The 22,488-nt window shown below is 39.4% G+C and overlaps 1 protein-coding gene across 2 annotated transcripts in view; it reads right to left on the bottom strand.

Annotated features, from left to right (window-relative positions):
* zdhhc15b (zinc finger DHHC-type palmitoyltransferase 15b) overlaps positions 1-22,488 on the bottom strand; it is a 51,757-nt gene that overhangs the window by 16,952 nt on the left and 12,317 nt on the right. For both annotated transcript variants that reach the window (XM_063061029.1, XM_063061030.1), the window contains one exon: positions 12,751-12,777. In XM_063061029.1, coding sequence (XP_062917099.1) covers positions 12,751-12,777 — 27 coding nt within the window. The remainder of the gene's footprint in view (positions 1-12,750; positions 12,778-22,488) is intronic.

Here is a 22,488-nt window from a genome sequence, read left to right as displayed (position 1 = left end):
TTTTAAGCAGTAAGTGATGTGATATGGCTAGAGGTGAATGCTGAGTTCAAATCAGAAGCTAAATAATCCAAAATAGGATGGTTTCAAAAGTTGAATGTTTCTTTTCTATTTCAATATGTTCTTTGGTTATGCCCTACCAGCAGCCTTGGTTTTAAACTAGCTCCCATGTAGCTAACTTGATTGATTCCCTATTTAAATTGTTAGATTACCATTAATTTGCACTGTTCGGGAAATTTTTGTCGCAAAACCATTAAATACTATGAAATCTTTTAAATTTAGAACCCTAATGGCAAATAGTTGAGACTTTTTAGCAACAGCTAGGTAACAAAACACAGGATACTACCAGACTGTTGCACTGCCAAGGTTTCAAATAAACAAACTGCTTAATATGGATTATTTCTTGACATTCATTTAATATTCCTTAACCGAAACTATTCTAGATGCTGAAGAAACAAGTAACATAATTTCTGTTATTAAAATATAAACATGTAATACATGCAAATTCAGTACAAGGTCCTTATTAATATTTTTGATTTCAAACCAAAGAAAACTATTTACAAATCTTTATTATTAGCAAGCTCCAAAGCAATTAAAATAAAAGGTAATATTTTGAAGTTTACTAATGGGGACAATTTTTTAAAAAAATTATTGACATCTGGGTATGGCCAGCAAGGCTGGCACACCCATTTCCAACCAGGTTTGCTGACAATCTTTTGCCAATGAGAATTTCACAAGTGTTGAAACAACACAAAGCCATGACAGATTTTGTTTCTTCACATAGCTCACTATTTCAGGAAAATTGCCAAATGGAACCTTGTATTTATGGTGTACAAGGATTGTCGTGAAATAAAACAGCCAAAATATTTTGCAACATTTGTACTTGGGCAAAAAAAACCTCTCACATTTTAATAATCTAATATTAATTTCTGTATAAAGACTGAAATATATTTAGAGTGAAAATCAAACATTAATATTATAAACTCACTACACATGGCCAATTTGGAAGTTGATACACATTTTGAGAGCAGACACTTCCTCTGCAGATCTGACTGCGCTTAACCCAGGCACTAGAAACTTATATGAAAAAAATATGAAACATTTGATCCATTCCTTATCTCAAAGAGTATGAAAAATAATTATCTAAGGAACAGTAAAACATTATGCTACCCTCTCCATGATTATTATAGCAAGAATTTATAGCAATTCTTTAAAGAACTGGGTTTCCATCCCTCCACTATTGATGCTGCCTTAACTATGATTGAATATTGAATTCCTCTTGTCCTTACCTATCACTCCATCAACACATTATGTTCTGAAACTTCCGCATCTCCAAAGGATCGTACCTTTTCCTCCCACTCCCTGCTTTCTGCAGGAATCACTCTCTTAGCGGTTCCCTTGGCCATTCATCCCTCCCCACTAATCTCCCTCCCGACACTTATCCCTGCAAGCAGCTTAAGCCTCTCCCCCCCACCTCCATTCAGGGCCTCAGGCAGTCGTTCCAGGTGAGGCAACACTTCACCTGTGAATCTGCTGGGGTCGTCTGCTGTGTCTGGTGCTCCCAATGTGACCTCCTCTACACTGATGAGACTCGCTGTTTTTTCAGCTTAAACCACTTCAAAAAGGGTTGATAGCTATAATTTATAAACGGATATTGAATTTACGAATGATATCTAATGATAAAATTAAACATGCTTGGGAATTGGAAGTTCAAGAGTCATTCTCAGATAATCAACGGAGTAAAATTCTTCATTTGGTTAATAGCTCATCTATTTGTGCCCGTCATTCCTTGATACAGTTCGAGATAGTGCATCGGGCCCACATGTCAAAGGATAAACTAGCACGTATTTTTTCCAAGATCAATCCTATTTGTGACAGATGTAATAATGAGGTGGCCACTTTAACTCATATGTTTTGGTCTTGTCTAAAGCTAGACAATTTTTGGAGAGATGTTTTAAAAACATTATCAAAAGTCTTGGATCTGGACCTACAACCTAATTTACTTACGGCAATATTTTGGATTACCCCATCGAAACCAGGAAATATTCCTGTTTCTGCTCAACGTATGATAGCCTTTTCAACTTTATAGGCTAGGAGAGCCATTTTACTGAAGTGGAACGATTCTAATCCACCTACTGTCTTTTATTGGCTTTCCTCCATTACGTCTTGTTTAAGTTTAGAGAAAATAAGAAGAAAGACATTTGATACAGCCTTTAAATTTGAGCAAATCTGGCGACCTATTATTCAATATTTTCATTTGATTTGATTTATTACTCTTCTGATTTTTTTTCGAAGTTTTAGATTTGATTAGAAAGTCTTTCTTTTTTTTTTGGTTGTATCCACAGAATGGACTGCCCAGTCCCTTTTTTCTGTATAGTGTAGTGGGGGTTTTTTACCTTCATTTAAAATTCAAAGTTTTTTCTTTCCTCTTCATGAACTGATGAGGAGAATTAGCTGTTTTTTTAAAATTATACATTATATACTAGCTTAACACTATGTTTGACTTTGATAATGTCTATTTTAATCTCTGTTTGTATTGTTATTGATATATATATATATATTTGAGATAATTCTCCTCTTGTTTGTATTTATGTTCCTTCTAAATCAATAAAAAGATTAATAAAGAAAGAAAGAGACTCGCCGTAAATTCGAGGACTGCTGCTTTGAGCACCTCTGCACCATTCACCACAAGCAGGACTACCTGGTGGCCAAACATTTTAATTCCTGTTCCAACATGTCAGTCCATGGTCTCCTTCTGTGGCAAAATGAGGCCACCCTAGGGTGGAGGAGCAACACCTTACCGTCTGGGTAATCGATACCTCCTTCAAAAAAACAAATCCCCCCCCCCCCACCACCATTCTTTACAGCTGCCTCCTTCACCTTCCCCCATGTTTTTATTCTGGCATCTTTTCCCCTTTCTCAGCCCAAAACGTCAACTATCTTGTCATTTCCATAGATGCTGCTGGCTGAGTTCATCCAGCATTTTGTGTGTGTTGCTTTTGATTTCCAGCAGCTGCAAACTTTATGATTTTGAGAGAAAACTTGCTTGCAATATCAAAAACAAGCAGAAATGGTTTCTGTGGACGCCTACAAAAGGAGGGAAATAAGTGTGACACCACTGGAGAATTATCCCTGCTGGTGAATTAATACAAGGAAATAAAGAAATGGCATTATGTTAACTCAGTTTTTTTTGCATCAGTCTTCACAGCAGGGGAGTCTGCAAATATCCCCAGCAGGTGGGATAAATTCAAATAAAGGGAGGAATTGTAAACATCTCAATCACAAGGATCATAGTACAGTATTGGAGAAACTAAGGGGCCTATGGTTACACAAATGAAAGGGATCCAGTGGTCTGCACACAAGAATTTTAAAGGAAATAGTGACAGAGACAGCAGACTCATTGGTTGAAAATTTTCAAAACTCACTGAATTCCAGGAGGGCATCAGATAATTTTAAAAACAGCTGGAGGGATGTAACTAGTGGTGTACCCCAGGGGATTAGTTCTTGGCACTTGATTGTTTACAAATTAGATTAATGACATGGAGGAAATGAAATATAGTATTTCCAAGTTTACAGATGATATTAGAATCAGTGAAATGGTATGTTGTGATGAGGTAAGTGTGATTCTGCAAGGTACATTAATAGATTGAGTGAGTGGACAAAAACATGTCAAATGGAGTTTAATGTGGGGAAGTGTGAGGTCATGCACTTTGGTAAGAGGAATTAAAAAGCTGGGTTATTGTCTAAATGGAGAGAGATTGCAAAATCAGTGAAATCCAGAGGCGTCTATATTTTTTACTGCATGAATCACATAAAGTTAGCAGGCAGGTCCGACCAGTAGTGAACCGGCAAACTGCATTTTGGCCTTTCTTACAAACGGGTTGGAGTTTAAATTGGGTGGTTTAGTTATAGTTGTATACTATAGAGTGTTGATGAGGCTACACCTGAAATATTGTGCATTGCTTTCGCTCCCTTACCTAAAAAAAATGATATAGTCAAAAGAGATTTAGTAGATTAATTCCGAGGATGAGAGGATTGTCCTTGCGACAGAGGCTGGACTATTTGGGTCTGTACTGCATAGAGTTCACAAGAATTGAGGGGACTATGTTAAGCATACAAGATGCTAACTGGGGTTAACAGGATAGATGCTGAGATTTCTGGAATGCTCTGCCTGTGAGGATGCTGGAGGGCAGATCATTAAATATATTTAAGGTAGAAGTAGATGAATATTTGAAAGATGGAGTGTTAAAGGTAACTGGTACAGAAGTCAAAATCAACATAGAACAGCCATGATTACATTGAGACCGTAAGACACAGGAGCAGAATTAGGCCATTCTGCCCATTGAGTCTCCTCTGTCATTCCATCATGGCTGATGTATTACCTATCTCAACCCCATTCTTCCCATAACCTTTGCCACCTTTCTAATTAAGAACCTATCAAACTCCGCTTTAAATATGCCCAATAACTTGGCATCCACTGCCATTTGTGACAATAAGTTCCACAGATTCGCCACCTTTCAGCAGGTGTAGGCCAGCTGACCTCTCCAGCCTGGGCCACCCACCTTTCACTTACTGAAAGAGGAGCCACATTTGAGAAGTCTCCTGGCCAACTCCTGCTTCAATTCTCCTGCATTCTGAAGTTATACTTTTATTCAATTACATTATTTTTAAAGTTACAATACTGAAAGGGGAAAGATGACAGTGAAACCTAAGAGGAAGTGAACAGATTAAAAGGAATAATCAAGGAGTGGCTATCTACTTGTGACATCACTTTCAAGGAATAATGGATCTATATTCCCAGATCCCTCTGTTCTACCACACTCCTCAGTGCCCTGCTCACCATGTAAGGCCTACCCTGGTTGTTTCTCCCAAACTGCAACATTTCACATGTCTGCATTAAATTGCATCTGCCACTTATCAACCCATTTTTCCAGCTGGTCCACATCCTGCTGCAAGCTTTGATAATCTTCCTCGTTGTCCACTGCATCACCAATCTTGGTGTTATCCACAAATCTGCTGATCCAGTTTACCATGTTATCATCCAGATCATTGATATTGATGACGAACAACAATGGACACGGCACAGATCCCTGCGGCACACCACTTGTCACAGGCCTCCAGTCAGAGAAGCAACCATCTACTACCACTCTCTGACTTCTTCCATGAAGCCAATTTACTATCTTATCTTGAATACCAAGCAACTGAACTTTCTTGATCAACCTCCCAAGTGAGTCCTTGTCAAAGACCTTGCTAAAGTCCATGTAGACAACATCCACTACCTTGCCTTCATCAACTTTCCTGGTAACTTCCTCAAAAGCTCTATTAGGTTGGTTTGACATGACTTATCACACACAAAGTCATGTTGATTATCCCTAATCAGACACAGTCTATCCAAATACTTATATATCCAGTCCCTTCCAATAACTTTCTCACTACTTATGTCAAGCTCACTATTCTATAATTTCCTGGATTACTCTTAGAACCTTTCTTAAACAACAGAACAACATTAGCTATCCTCCAATCCTCTGACACTTCACCTGTGGCTAAGGATGATTTGTATCTCTCTACCATTAATGGTGGGTCCATAGCAATCTTCTGACAATTAACTAAATAATTATTACAAGATGTATTTGAGTTATTTAGTTTTTATTAACACAAGAGATTCTGCAGACATTGGAAATCCAGAGCAACACAAAAAATGCAGGAGGAACTCAGGCAGCATCTACGGAGAGGAATAAACAGTTGATGTTTCAGGCCAAGATCCTTCATGAAGACAAGATAAACAGGGGAAGAAGCCACAATAAAGAAATGGGGGGGGAGGGGAAGAGGAGGGAATAGAAGCTGGCAATAGGTGAAAACAGGGGAAAGGGTATGAAGTGAGAAGCTGGGAGTTAGTAGGTGGAAAAGTTAAAGAGCTGAAGAAAAGGAAGTTGATAAGTGAGGGGAGTGGAACATGGGAGAAAAGGAAGGAAGAAAGGACAGCAGAGGCCAGTGATGAGAAGGGGAAAAAGGAGAGCCAGAATGGGGAATAGGAAAAGAGAGAAAGGGAGGAGGGAGAAATTACCAGGAGTTCATGCTGTTCATGTTTGGAGGCTACTAAGATGGAATATGTGGTATTGCTCCTCCAACTTGAGAGTGGCGCTGTTGTAGGCATAGAGGCAGCCATGGACCAATATGTGGGAATGGAAAGCAGAATTAAAATGGGTGGACACCAGGAAAACCCACCTTTTGTGGCTGACAGTGTTAAAGGGCTCGACTAAGCGATGCACAGATCAACATCAGGTCTCAAAAACGTAGAGGAGGCCACACTGGGAGTACCAGATAGTTTTGAGTGAAAGGATCTTGTTGATGATGATGGATGTTATGAAGGATGATGTGCAGGACAGGGAGGCTCATGGGGTTGTAGGAAAGGACAAGGAGTACTCGATCCCTAATATGGCAGTAGGAAGATGCAGTGAGGGTAGATGTCCGGGAAATGGAGGAGATGAGAGCAAGGCAGCATTGACGTTAGAGGAAGGGAAACACCATTCTTTGAAGAAAGAGGACTTCTCAGATATTCTGGAATGGAAAGCCTCCTCCTGAGAACAGATGCAGTGGAGGCAGAGGAACTGAGAAAGGGAATAGCATTTTTACAAGTGACAAGGTGGGAACAGGCATAGTCTAGATAGCTGTGAGAGTCAACGTTCAAAGTAAATGTATTACCATAGTACATATACATCACCATATACAACCCTGAGATTCATTTTCTTGTGACCATACTCAATAAATCCAACAACCATAATAGAATCAATTTAAGACTGCTCCAATAGGGCAGACAACCAGTGTGCAAAAGACAACAAACTGTGCAAATACAAAAAGAAAAAGAGTAATAATAATAATAATAAATAAACAATAAATATCAAAAATATGAGATAAAGAGTCTCTGAAAGTGAGTCCTTAGGTTGTGAAAGCATCTCAATAATGGGGCAAGTGATATTGAGTGAAGTTAACCCCATTAGCTCAAGAGCCTGATGGTTGAGTGACAATAACAGTTCCTGAACCTGGCGAAGTAAGTCCTGAGGCTTCTGTACCTTCTTCCTGATGGCAGCAGGAAGAAGAGGGCATGACCTGGGTAGTGGGTGTTCCTTTAGATAGTTGCTGCTTTCCTGCAACAACATTCCATGTAGATATGCTCAATGGTGAGGAGGGCTTTACGCATGATGCACTGGGATGTATCCACTACTTTTTGTAGGATTTTCCGTTCAAAGGCTTTGGTGTTTCCACACCAGGCTGTGATGGAGCCAGTCAATACATCTCCACCATACATCTACAGAAGTTCATTAAAAGTTTTAGATGTCATGCCAAATCTTCGCCAACTTCTAAGGAAGTAGAGGTGCTGCTGTGCTTTCTTAGTCATTGCACTTACGTGTTGGGCCCAGGACAGTTCCTCTGAAACGATAACACTGAGGAATTTAGTGCTGCTGACACTCTCCACCGATGATCCCCCGATGAGGACTGGCTCATGGACCTCTAGTTTCCTACTCTTGAAGTCAATCATCAGCTCTACAGTCTTGCTGATATTGAGTGAGAAGTTGTTGTTGTGGGCACCACTCAGCCAGATTTTCAATCTCCTTGATTCATCACCACCTTAAATTCGGCCTTCGACAATGGCATCATCAGCAAACTTGAAAATGGCATTGGAGCTGTGATTAGCCACACTGTCATAAGTGTAAATCAAGTACAGTAGGGGGCTAAGCACACAGCTTTATGGTGCACCTGTGCTGATGGCAATTGTGAAGCAGATATTGTTGCCAATCCGAACTGACTGAGGTCTGTAAGTGAGGGAATTGAGGATCCAATTGCACAAGGAGGTATATTGAGGCCAAGGTCTTAAAGCTTATTGATTAGAGTCAGTAGGTTTAAAAAATATATCACTAGACAGTCTGTCTCCAGAGATCAAGAAAGGGGAGAGAGGTATTGAGATGAATCAAGTAAATTTAAGGGCAGGGTGGAAGTTGGAGCAAAGTTAATGAAATTGATGAGCTCAGCATGGGTGCAGGAAGCAGTCGAAGTAGCGTAGAAAGAGTTGGGGAACATTACCAGTGAAGGCTTGAAACATGGACAGGTAGCTGACAAAAAAGACGGGTATAGCTGTAGCCCATCCAGATGCCCACAGCTACACTTTGGGTTTTGAGAAAGTGGGAGGACACGAAAGAGAAATTGTTGACAGTGAGAACCAGTTCCACCAGAATGCAGAAGGGTGGTGGTGAAAGGGAAATGGTCTGTTGTCAAGAAAAATGCAGAGAGCTTTAGGGCCATCCTGATAGGGTTAGAGGTGTATAGGGACTGGACATCCATAGTGAAGATGAGGCGATCAGGGACAGGTATCTTAAAGTGTGTACGAAGTGTAAAGAATATAGGTAGGAAGGTACTGAACCAAAGTAGTCTGGAAATCCAGAGCAACACACAAAGGGGAATTCAGCAGGTCAGGCAGCAACTATGAAAATGAATAAACAGTTGATGTTTCAGGCTAAGACCCTTCATCAAGGCTGGAAAGGAAGGGGAAAAGATGCCAGAATAAGAAGGCAGGAGGAGGAGAAGAAGAACAATCTAGAAGCTGATAGGTGAAGCCAGGTGGGTAGAAAAGGTAAATGGCTGAAAAAGGTGGTATCTGATGGGTGAGGAGAGTGGACCATGGGAGAAAGGGAAGAAGAATAGGTACCAGGAGGAGACAATGGGTAGGTGGGGAGAAGGGGTTAGAGGCCAGAGTGGTGAATAGAAGAACAGGGAAGGAGGGAGGGGATTCAAAAAAAGAGGTAAAAATTACTGGAAGGAGAAATCAATGTTCATGCCATCAGATTGGAGGCTACCCTACCCTAGGTGGTTTCTCCTCCACCCTGAGAGTGGTCTCATTAAGGCCATGGACTGACATGTCAGAACAGGAATGGGAATAGAAATTAAACTGGTTGCCCAATGGGAAGTTCAATTTTTTTGGTGGATGGAGTAGAGGAGCTTGACAAAGCAGTCCCCCAATTTAAGTTGGGTCTCTCCAATCTACAGGAAGCCACATTGGGAGCACCAGATAAAACAAATGACCCCAACAGATTCGCTGGTGATATATTGCTTCACCTGGGTGGGAGGAGGTGAATGGGCAGATGTAGCATTTCTCTCGCTTGCAGGGATATGTGCTAGGAGGAAATTAGTGGGGAGTGATGAATGGACAAGGGAAACACGGAGGGAGCGATCCAGGCAGAAAGTGAAGAGTAGTGAGGAAGTAAAGTTGTACTTGGTGGCAGGTTCCCATTGAAGATGGTGGAGGTTATGGAGAATAATGTGTTGGGTAAGGAAGCTCATGGGGTGGTAGGTGAAGACAAGAAGAACTTTATCCCTGTTGAAGTGGTGGAAAGAAGGCATGAGCACAGATATCTGGGAAATGGAGGAGATTTGGGTGAGGATAGCATCAATGGTAGTGGAAAAGAAATACTGTTCTTTGAAGAAAGAGAACATCTCTGATGTCCTGGAAAGCAAAGCCTCATCCTGGGAACAGATGAGATGGAGACGAAGGAGCTGAGAATAGAGGTGTCTGAAGTGGATCAAGTGAATTTAAGAGCAGGGTGGAAGTGGAAGCAATATTAATGAAATTGATCAGCTCAGCACGGGTGCATGAAGCAGCACTGATGTAATTGTCAATGTAGTGCAGAAAGAGTTGGGGAGAATTACCAGGGAAGGCTTGGAACATGGACTGTTCCCAATACCTAATGAAAAGGCAGACATAGCTGGGGCCAATGCAGGTGCCAATGCATGTTTGCAAAAGGAACATGATGGAGACTAATTGTGCAACCATCACTTACACAATAAACACAAAATAGATATTTTGTTTTGCAAATTAATTGGTCTCACAGTAATCACTGTTTAGTAAAGTGTCTAAAGAAATGTGATCAGAATGTAATCCCCAAACCATAGCCCAATATTCATATTTTCTTTCCATTTTGGTCACCAATGTGATCAACCTCTTTGTGTCCATCTAAGAGTCATGTAGTGTTTGAATCACTCGAATAATCTGAAGCATTCTCTATCAGTGCCACCACTTTCAAGACATGATTTCTCTTAACTGACAAAACATTACACAAGGCCATAAAAATAATAGAAACAGAGGTACATTATTTAGCCCTCATGTCCACTCTACTGTGCAATAAAATCACAGCTGATTTTCTACCTCAGTGCCACTTTCCTGCGTCAACCCTGTCTATGAAAAACTATCAAAATCTTTCTTGAATATATTCAGTGGCCGTGCCTCCACTGCCCTCAAAGGGAGTGAATTCTCAAGATTAACTACCTCTTGCTGAAGACAGCTTTGCTCACCTGTTTCCTGAATAGTCACTTCCTTATTTTGAGACCGTAAACATTGGCTCTAGATGTCTCAGATAAAGCAAACATCAACATCTGCCCTTTAAGAATTTTGAACATTTCGATGAAATTAATCTTTAATCTTCTAAACTCAGTAGAGTACAGGCCCACTCCTCTTACTATCTCGTCACGTGACAACTCTGCCATCCCAGATCTTTTTGGCCTTGGCATATTCTAGTTCTGTAACAGTTGCATCTTTCATCTCAGCAAGCATCAGGCATCCTTCTAACACAAATTTGCAATACACTCACCCAGTTCCTCCACCTGACCCCCGTCAATCGTGTAGCTTTTGTTCACCACTCCACTGGATTTACTAACACCTCTTTTGGTCACCTTCCTAACTTCCATTCCTATTTTCTACTCAGGTTTTTTCCCTTATGTGAGAAGCATTGCATGTTAGCATCTTGTTTTTATTTCAATGTTCCAACAAAATAAAGCCAAAAGGAAAAATAATCTTTAAATATTTATTACATTTTCTGTCATGACACAGTGCATTCCTATGACCATGTAAAACTTATCTATTAAGCATAAACAGATCTTTTGGGGACAAGGAGTTTAGTCTTTGCTTTCATCTCTGGAACTGAAATCTGAATATAGCTTTAGATATTTCTTGGCCAATTATCTGCAAGAATTCTCCATGAAATGAGTTTGTGCCTCAACTTGGTAACTGTATTCCCTCAATTTGCCACTAATGGATATTACCCTTCAGAAAAGCCAAAATAAATGGAAATGTCAAAAGAAAAAGCAATAAATGTTTCTTCTGAACATTGGGATAAACCAACTGCAAAATGGAACCCAGCAAACTTCAGAATGTCCGGACTGTATATTGGACTAGAAAGATTGAAACTGGGTGCTTCAGATGAAAAACAGTTAACTCTCCTGAAATAACATCCCTCCTTTGATGAGCTCCTCAAAATTGAATTATGTGAGCTGATTGAAAGAGAAATCAGTTGGTCTGGAGGTTTCTAACTTGCAGCTTTTATTTTTGGAGCATAATGAAATGGATTTGCTTATCACAAATGCTGGTGAAATCTGCAGAGTTGTCAAAAAGGATGTGAAAAAAATAATTTCAGTTAAAAAAACTAACAAACGTCTGTCTTTAAAAATTCAATAGCAATAATACTTAAATAAATGAAATAATTAAAATATCCCATTTTACTTAATAGGTCACAAAGTGAAATGTTTCGGCACTGAAAGGGAGCCCAGAGTGAATATTTCAAGTCTGATGATCAATCTTACAAGTTATTTAATAAAATCCAAGTATTTATCTTACCTTTGCCTCAGGGGAAATTAAGTATGGAGGGTAAATTCAGAGTATCGATTTTATCAACAATAAAGAAGTGGGTACAACACAAAGAGTCAAAAGGTCTCCTTCTGTGGTTTGAATTTCTATGATTATGATGCAATGAATGTGAATTATCAGACAAAGCAATTGCTTAGCATATCTTAGAAAGGGAAGCGGGAGTCTGGGATGGATTGGGAAGATAAAGGAGTTGTGGGGAACAGGACAGAAAGCATTAACAAATCAAAGACTTGTCTAAAGGGTGAAGATATGCATTTCTTACATGTTTTTCCATGGTAAAAAAAAACAAATTTTTTACTTATCGTTTCCAAGTCTCTCAAATAAATACTGCATTTCTGGGCTTTTACGTAAAATACTAAATTTGTACTGAATGTTTAAACTTTACAACCTGAAATATCAGTAATTCATAGCCAGCTGGCTGATTAGTATTAACAATGTTTTAAGGTCTTGACCTTTGCACGTGAACATAAGCAAATTACAGACATCCCACCCTGCAAAAACTCGTTTCAGGGAGGTAGCACCATCAATTTGCGGGAGACTCCCGGAACTTCCGGGAGAGGTGGGATGTCTGCAATAGAGTAGCTCCTTAGCAGCTAGCCAGCTAGTTTAAATAACATTAGCTATGCTAATGAACGAATGACACCTGTTAAACTCACCTCAACATGTCTTTTACAGTCTTAACCCTTCACGGGCAATAGAACAGTCACTGTTGCAAACAATGCAGTGAGCAACACTGTCATTATTTTTTTACCCCTATTAGGCAGGGGTACACTTTAGTGTAGTCTGGAGTGATGTACATTTTATATTTTCTTTTTTTGGAACACTCTGCCATGGTACGCTCTCTCTCTCTCTCTCTCTCAAAAAAAAAATCGATTTCCGGGATATTGTATATAATTTGCGGGCATCAGGGAGCCACTATCAATATGTGGGAGACTCCCGGAACTTTCAGGAGAGGTGGGATGTCTGAAATTATATTGACCTATTGAAAATGGTGAAACATATTAGCCGTTCATTGGAAAAGCAAGTTCGTTAAAAGATTAGAAAGATCCAAATCAGAGCCTTACCTTTTTCCATACCATTACGGACAGTAACTGTAAAAGAAGAATGAACAAGATTTTAAAGAAGGAAACATTCAAAATGCACAGAAGTATTTATCATTTACTGTATAAATAGATACTTTGATTTGTAAGGTAGAGACTTCAAAATGATTTTTGCTGCTTTTGAAAACTATTCAACGAAAATTACTGTGGTAGCATGAGCTGCTTACTTTATCACTATAAAGTCAGTCAAAGGACATTTATTATCAAAGTATGTATGCAGTACCCTGAGATTTGTCTTTCCCCATGCCCCTTAAAGAAGATCTTCAATTTCTTCTTAAGTGTTATGATTAACCCCACTTCAGGAGGTAATATATTACACATTCTAATAATTTGTTGCAAAAAAAATCTGCAGATGAAGTTTTTTATAAGTAGCAGCAAAATCAACATATTTATTCTAGGACATGTTTAAAAAAATCATACAGTTAATTTCTTAATTGACTCAAGGTCATTTGATCTTTACTAGAACTCAGCCCAAAATAACATCACTAATGGTTTACAAAAATAGGTAGAAAATATCAAATGCAAATTTGATGTTCCTCAGTTCTCTGAAAATGATGAGAGACATATTTTCGCAAAAAAAGCAGCCTCACTGGAAATGACTGCTTGTGGCCGTTCCTGCAGCATGCATGAGTGTAAATTCCCCCGTGATTAGGTTAGGGTTAATCAGGTTTGTTGGGGGGGGGGGGGGTTGCTGGAGCAGCAAAGCTCGAAGGGCCAGAAGGGCCTATTCCGTACTGTATCACTACATAAAGTACGTTGCTGGTCAACTTTACTCAATACTGAGTAGCAATTACCACAAATCTGTGTGCCTATATTAGAACACAGGAATATGATGTTGTGCCAAACTATACTAATTCCTTATGCCTACAGAATGCCCATATCCCTCTATTCTTTGCACCTTCATGTGCTTAAGAGCCTCTTAAATGCTCTATCACATTTGCCTCCCTCACCACCCTTGGCAGCAAATTTCAAGCACCCACAAAAAAAACCTGCCCTGCACATTTCCTTTGAAATTACCCCATTTCAACTTGAATGCAAGCTGTCTAGTATTAGACATTGCAACCTGGGAACTTTACCTATGCCTCTCAATCTTACAAACTACTATCAGGTCTCCCATCAGCTCCCACCACTTCAGAGAAAACAACCCAAGTTTGTTTAATCTTTCCTCATAGCACATGCAGTACAATCCAGGCAGTATCCTGGTAAACCTCTTTTGCACTCTCTCCAAAGCCCCCACACCCTCCAGTTTAAATATACCCAATGATCTGGCCTCCTCAGATATCTGTGGCAATGAATTCCTCAGATTCAATGTTCTTCATCTTTCCTTTTTAATGGAATGTACTGTCCTGTGCTCTGTACTATTGGTCTTTAAACACCCTCCACGTTTCAGATGTGGACTTGCTATTCCCGATTAAGCCTCCCTAGTACCTCCTAATACTTTAAGAATTTGCACTACTCCAGTTTATTTCTCTCCTGCAAAGTCCTTACTTATTATTTACAGATATCTTAAAACTTTTTTAAACATTTGTAGTCACTTCTCCCTAAATGCTCTTCCACTCAAGGATTTGTCATCTGGCCAAGCTCATTACCTAACACCAGGTCTAGGCAGGCCCTTCTCTTGTTGGTCTATCTACATACTGATTTAAGAAACGCACTCAAATGTACTTAACGAATTCTGCCCCATCTCTTCTTGCACCATGGAGGTCCTAATCTATAACTGGGGGGCGGGGGGGGGGGAGTTGAAATTACCCACAACAAAAACAACTTTGTTGGCTTTACACCTTTCCCTAAACTGCCTCAAAATTAATTTATTCCTCAATGTCCCAGTGGCTATTTAAGTGTCTGTAGCATGAGTGATTGTACCTTTCTTATTTTTGAGTTATTTCCATACAAATTGTAAAGTTACAAATGAGATATAAATGAAACATGTGCTGGTAAAAATAATTTCCATTTGCTAAAACATCAACTATGAATGTTGCAAAGGTAACTTTTGACTTAATCTTTGTAGCATATCATCAGCATGGCCATCCATTAAATACTGAATGACAATTTACACCTATATAGCAATTCAATGTTAATAAAAGTCTCAAGGACTACTTTGTCAAAATATAGATCCGAATCAGGTTTATTATCATTGGTGTATGTTGTGAAATTTGTTGTTTTGCAGTAGCAGTACACAATAATAAAAATATCTAAAATCACAATAAGTTTCTGTAAAAAAGTTTAAATTAAACAAGTAGTGCAAAAAGAGAGCTAAAAAAAAGAGAAAAAAATTTGAGGTTGTGTTCATGGGTTCATTGTTCATTCAGAAATCTGATGATGGAGGGGAAGAAGCTGTTCCTGAAATGTTGAGTCTGTGTCTGCAGGCTCTTGTACCTCCTCTTTGATGGTAGCAATGAGAAGATAGAATGTCCTAAGTGATGGGAGTCCTTAATGACAAATGTTGCCTTTTTGAGGGATTGCCTTTTGAAGATGTCCTCAATGCTGGGGAGGCTAGTGCCCATGCTGGAACTGGCTTAGTTTATAACTTTCTGCAGCTTTTAAAAGAAAAACCAGAAGAATGAACAAAAATTCACCTCTTTGAGGAAGATTTAAGAACAGATTGAGAGAGGGAGATGCATAACCAAGGACCTCCACAACATGGTGGTAGAGGTAGACAAAGATTTTGTGATTTAGCTGATTTCACTTTGGATGCTTGGTTCAGAATTGAAGATGCAAACAACTGGGAAGGGGAAATTAATCAGATTAAAGACAATGGCCAAAGATAAAATCTTTGATTGTTGTAATGTTTATTTGGAGAAATCATTCAATTGGAACAACTGACACCATAGCAGTGGAGGGTCCAAGAGAGATGGTAGCGTGTTAAACTGAATCTTTAATAGCATCCAGTGTTTCAATAACATGTTGACAAAGGGATCTTTTAGATAAGTTATTCTAGGACAGATTCATAGGGGCTTTAAAAGAGATGTGTCAGAACAGGAAATGACAGCACTGCTGCAGTTTTTCCATGTACAAATTAACAGTTAATCATGAAATCAAGGAAAACACATTTTATCCTTTCTGTAAACCGCACAATTCTAACATTGTGATATGGGAAGCTTTGGGGATGGGGGAAAGAGTGAAAAAGAAAAAGAAATGGATAAATCATCCTACAACATGAATAGTTATAGTTAGAAATTCCATTCATTTTTTTAGCCAGAAGGTGGTGAATCTGTGGAATTTGTTGCCACGGGTGGCAGTGGAGGCCAAGTCATTGGGTGTATTTAAGGCAGAGATTGATAGGTATCTGAGTAGCCAGGGCATCAAAGGTTATGGTGAGAAGGCGGGGGAGTGGGACTAAATGGGAGAATGGATCAGCTCATGATAAAATCACACAGCAGACTCGATGGGCCGAACAGCCAACTTCTGCTCCTTTGTCTTAAGGTCTTATGGTCTAAAAGACCAGAGTTAAATTTACTTGAATCAGATAGTCAAGAAACAAATCTGGAGATTTAAAAACTTTCCTGCAATGTTGACAAATTCATTGAGAAAGTCTGTTTCAACATGATATTGGATTCCATGGCAAGGTGCAGTGAATGTAACCTTATTTGCTCTTCACTGTACAAATGAGTCGGCCGTCCATTCAACTAGCCAAGAAATGTGTGCCTGTCCATCATGGGCCTCTTCATCATTCGTGTAAGTTCTCCACAATTAGTGGCTATGCCTTCAGTTCCAACGGAACCAAATCCTAGAATTTTCGTGTCAGCTAATTTGTCCCTCTAGTGTTCTTTCCTTCTTTAATACATTCCTTAAATTCTGTCTTTGACTGAAGTGTCAATCATCAGCCCTAATACATGTCTGTTTAGCTTAATGTCAGGTTTTGTTTGCTAATGTTCTTATGAAACGCCATGAGCCACTTTGCTATGTTAAGTGCAGTATATAATGTTATTGTTATGAAATATGAACTTGACTTCCATCACAATGGGAGATCTAGTGTAGCTGCTGCCACACAGCTCCAGAGACCCCAAGTTCAATCCTGCCCTCTTGAAATAACTACATAGAATTTGTACATTCTCTCCGAGATTGTGCCGGTTTTCTCTAGGTGCTCTGATTTCTTCCCACATCCCAAAGATATACAGAATTGATAACTGGCCACAATAATTCCTCCTAGTACACAGGTGAGTGGTAGGATCTGATGGGAAAGCAGAGAATAAAATTGGATTTACATAAATGGGTGATTGATGGTTGGCACAGTTACTGGGTTAAATAAACTGTTTTTGCACTACCTCATTGTGTCTCAAATTGACTGCAAAGTTAAACCTACTCTTATCCAAGAAATTGATAAATAAAATAGAACGTGAGATTAAACTAACCAGAAACACAAAAACAAGCTACATGATCTTATGAAAAGTAGGAAAAACAATTGAGGGCTAATATAGGTTCTTTGGAGATAGATGGGAGAATTGAAAAAAAGCCAGAGAAATTAAACAATTATTTGTGTCATGGAGGTCACAAAAATATTAGATAACCAATGATCCAGTACAAATGAAAACAAAATATTAATACCGGTAAATAAATACTACTGAAGTTAATGTGCAAAATTAATAAATCTCAGAGACTTGATTATTTTAATTCAAGAGGTGGCAATGGAGATATTGGATATTGTAAGCTCCTCTACCATTGAGGACATTTTCAAAAGGCAGTGCCTCAAGAAGGCAGATCCGTCACTAAAGACCTTGACCATCCAGGACACGCCCTCTTCTCATTACTACCAGCAGAGAGGAGGTACTGGAACCAGGAAAAAGCAAACTCAATGTTTTAGGAACAGCTTCCTCCCCTCAGCCATCAGATTTCTGAAAGGCCCATGAATTCACGAACACTACCACTTTTGCACTATTTATTTTATTGTAATATTGATTATCAGATGGTGATGAGAGAGCATACAGGAGCGAGATACACCAGCTAATTGAGTGGTGTCGAAGCAACAACCTTGCACTCGACGTCAGTAAGACCAAAGAGCTGATTGTGAACTTCAGGAAGGGCAAGACGAGGGAACTCAAACTAATCATCATAGAGGGATCAGAAGTGGAGAGAGTGCGCAAGATCAAGTTCCTGGGTATCAGTATTTCTGAGGACCCAAGCTAGACACAACATATTGATGCATCTATAAAGAAGGCGAGATACTAGCCATATTTCATTAGGAGTTTGAGTTGATTTCGTTTGTCACCTAAAACACTCGAAAACTTTGAAAGATGTACTGTGGAGAGCATTGTGACTGGCTGCATCATCGTCTAGTATGGGGGTTGGGGCTACTGCATAGGATTGAAGTAGGCTGCAGAAAGTTGTAAAATTAATCAGCTCTATCATGGGTACTAGCCTCTGTAGTATCCAAGACATCTTCAAGAATATGCCCTCTTCTCATTGTTACCATCAGGAAGGAGGTACAGGAGCCTGAAGATACAAACTCAGCAATTCAGGGACAGCTTCTTCCCCTCTGCCATCTGATTTCTAAGTGGACATTGAAACCAGGAACACTGCCTCAATAATTTTTTTAAAATTTCTGTTTTTGTACTACTTATTGTAACTATTTATGATACATATAATTACTGTAATTCAGTTTTTTAAAAAATCTATATTATCATGTATGGCATTGTCACAAACCTGCCACAAAGTTAACAAATTTCACGACATATGCCAGTGATATTAAACCTGGTTTTTATTCTGCAGATTCTGGAATTGTTCATGCAGATGGAGAGCAACACACATGACCCTACTCTTAGTATGGAGAGTATGGAGAGACAACACAGGGAATAAGTAATCTATTAAACTGGCACTGTTGATGTGAAAACGCTGTCAATAGTAATAAAAAATGAGATATCAAAACAGTTAGAAAATAATAAAATAATTTTAGCAAAGCTGATAGATTTATGAAATATTTGATTAATCTACAGGAGTGATGTATCTTTACAGTAGATGAAGAGGAACCGGTGGATGTGGTACACTTGGAATTAAGCTTTCAATCATACTCCACACAAAAAAATTAGTTAAAAAATCTCAAGTTCATGGATTTTTTTGGGGTGGAGTGGTCACACACTAGGTTGTACTGAGAGTTGGTTGACAGATAGAAAGCAGGGTGCAGATAAATGGATTCTTCTCAAATTAGCAGCCTATAAAGATATGGGTATTGCAGGGTGAAGTGCTTGGTTCTTACTATTCACAATGTATATTAACAATTTGCCTGAAAGAGTCCAAATATAATAATTTTGGTATTCTTTATCCTGGAGGGCTGCAGTGACTCAATCTGTGCAAGTCTGGAAGTCAAGACCCAAAGTTCAAAGCCATGAACTTTGTAGTGTAACAAAATCTGAAACTGGAGGCCCAATGCCTGCAAGTCTAAGAGTTCGGGTGAAGGACTGGAGGCCCAGAGGCAACCTGTCCTGGGGTTGGAGGTCTGTCTATGTCTGCATGTGTGAGGAAGGGTGGCAAAGAGACTTATTTTGCCTTTGTTGTCTTGTTGTTGTGGCTTGTCTTGTTCTGCTGAACTCTGTGGGCATGCTATGTTCACACTTGAATGTCAGGTGATATCCTTGCATGTGTTGGTTGTTAATGTAAATGATGGATTTCACTGTTTGTTTTGATAAATAAATTAATCTGAATTTGATATACATTCAAAACAATGTTTGATAAATTTACAGATATTAGAGGAAACCAAGGATATGAAGATAGAACAAGGACTGAATGCTGAAGCAGGCTCAAGAAGCCGAATAGCCCACTCCTGTTCCTAGTTCTACATTACAATCTTACGTTAACCTGTCTAATTGGTCTCTTCTTCAAGCTCAATTTAATTTGTTAGTTCTAGGGTAGAATCTCCTTTGCAGAATAACTGGGAATTTCTTATAAACACAGAACTTCCCCTGACATTGCACTTCCTAAGAATAAAGGAACCCTTACTAATAGGATTGAACGCCCCAAACCCAAGTTCAGTACTTCTCTTCTAGATTGTTTTATGCTAGAGACTGACAAACTGATTAAATAAAAACATAAAAAGACTGAAAAAATTGATACATTACAATAGACCTTGATAACCATTGAGTTGATTTAGTTTGGCTTTGACTACAAGTACCTTGGGTCAAGAATGATGAGTTCGGAGAAGGACATAAAGATACGGAAGGCGCTGGCGTGCAGGGCTATGAACGACATGAAGGAAATCTGGAAGTCGAATCTGACCAGAGGGCTTAAAAAGAGGATTTTCATAGCAGTCATAAAGTCCATTCTCATGTACGGATGCGAGACGTGGACACTAAGACGATGCGAAAGTCACTAGATGGTTGCTATACACGAATGCTCCGGATGGCTCTTGACGTGAGTTGGCAACAGCACATGATGAACGTCGAGCTCTATAACAACCTACCGATGTTCACCACTAAAATCGAGGCGAGAAGACTGCAACTAGCGGGGCACTGTCTACGCCACCCCGAGCTACCTGCCAGCCTAGTCATCATCTGGGAGCCCAAGCACGAGAGAATGAACCCTGGGCACCCTCCTAAGACTATGGTCAACACGTTCCTAGAAGACAGCAGCACGGCTAATGTAGATGAACTGAACACACTGATGAAGGAGAGGGAGAAGTGGACAGTCCGTCATAGTGCCCGATGCCGGCCCCCTAGGTCTGAGTCGACGCAGTAGTAGTAGTTGATAACCATCTGTGATCACTAGCTTCCATCCTATTGCACATGACTATGTGGCTCAGCATGGCTCAAATACCATCTACAAATTTGCTGACAATACAACCATTGTTGGTAGAATCTCAGGTGGTGACGAGAGGGCGTACAGGAGTGAGATATGCCAACTGGTGGAATGGTGACGCAGCAACAACCTGGCACTCAACATCAGTAAGATGAAAGAGCTGATTGTGGTCTTCAGGAAGGGTAAGACGAAGGAACACATACCAATCCTCATAGAGGGATTAGAAGTGGAGAGAGTGAGCAGCTTCAAGTTCCTGGGCATCAAGATCTCTGTGGATCTAACCTGGTCCCAACACATTGATGTAGTCATAAAGAAGGCAAGACAGCGGCTATACTTTATTAAGAGTTTGAAGCGATTTGGCATGTCAACAAATACACTCAAAAACTTCTATAGTTGTACCATGGAGAGCATTCTGACAGGCTGCATCACTGTCTGGTATGGAGGAGCTACTGCACAGGACCGAAAGAAGCTTCAGAAGGTTGTAAATCTAGTCAGCTCCATCTTGGGCACTTGCCTGCAAAGTACCCAGGACATCATTAGGGAGCGGTGTCTCAGAAAGGCAGCATCCATTATTAAAGACCTCCAGCACCCAGGGCATGCACTTTTCTCACTGTTACCATCAGGTAGGAGATACAAAAGCCTGAAGGCACACACTCAGCGATTCCGGAACAGCTTCTTCCCTTCTGCCATCTGATTCCTGACTAGACATTGAATCTTTGGACACTACCTCACTTTTTTTAATGTACAGTATTTCTGTTTTTGCACATTTTTTAATAATCTATTCAATATACATAATTGATTTACTTGTTTATTTATTATGTTGTACTTATTTTTTTTCTTCTCTCTCTGCTAGATTATGTATCGCATTGAACTGCTGCTGCTAAGTTAACAAATTTCACGTCACATGTCGGTGATAATAAACCTGATTCTGATTAGTCGGGTCAATGAGCTGGATCACCCATTCCTCAAAGCATTTTGATGAAATATGATGTCAAGATAAACAGAACTCTTCATAGTCCTTTGATTTATAAAGAAAATGCTGTTGCTCATTGTGAGAAGCTATAGAGAAAAATTATTGTGAACACAGAATATCATACAAAGAAATCATACTGCCAACAGTTAACAGAATATCAGCAAAAAGCCAGAGAATACTGAGCTTTTCAGGATCTAATGTGATTAACACACAAGCAAAAGCTTCTGCTTTAACTCTGGCACTAGCAGATTTGTGCTTTTACTCACATAATGGCTAATTTACTGGAAATATTATATACTGTCTGATATTTCGTCAAGTTTCTGTTTCAACAGTTAAGCTTTTATGACACCCAAAGCAAAGATTACTTGTGTTAGAAATGTTGCTGTGTCTTAGTTTAATCTTGAAATTAAGAAGAAAATGTCAAGTAGACCTTCTAATTTTGAGTTCATTTCAAAGCAGTTAGAAAGCCAACACGCAGGCAGGTTTCCTGCACAATCAGAAAGAGAATAATGGTGAAATAACAACAAGAGACACACACAAAACACACACCTTTGTGAACATTCCATTCACAACCAGCTGGGCAGTAAGCATGCAAACATTGACCTAACAGCTGAATTCAGAAGCAAGACAAGATTGCCCTTGACAATAATGCAGTCTTTGACTGTGTAAGCCATCAAGTAACCGTGGTAAAATCACAGCCGATGGGCATCAAGGAGAAAGCACTCCAAAGGCTGGAGTCACTCATCTCAACAAAACAGATAACTGTTGACAGTCAATTATCGTTGACCTAGACTATCACTTCCCCCTCAGTTCTATCTAGTTAATAGATAAATGAATAAAATAACACACTGTAACTGTAAAGATAAAAAAAAGCAGTTGCTGGAAATTGGAAATGAAAGGAATGCTTGAAAAACCAGAAGGTCAGGTAATTTCAATGAAGACAGGAAAACTAAGGTAAAGGGTGGATGACATTGCATTAGAACTTGCTAGTGTTAATACAGCAG

Source organism: Mobula hypostoma, chromosome 10 (assembly GCF_963921235.1).
Source record: "Mobula hypostoma chromosome 10, sMobHyp1.1, whole genome shotgun sequence".
In the NCBI taxonomy this organism is placed as follows: domain Eukaryota; kingdom Metazoa; phylum Chordata; class Chondrichthyes; order Myliobatiformes; family Myliobatidae; genus Mobula; species Mobula hypostoma.
Note: the sequence above shows the minus strand (reverse complement) of the source record. Positions and strands in the feature narration are given on the sequence as shown.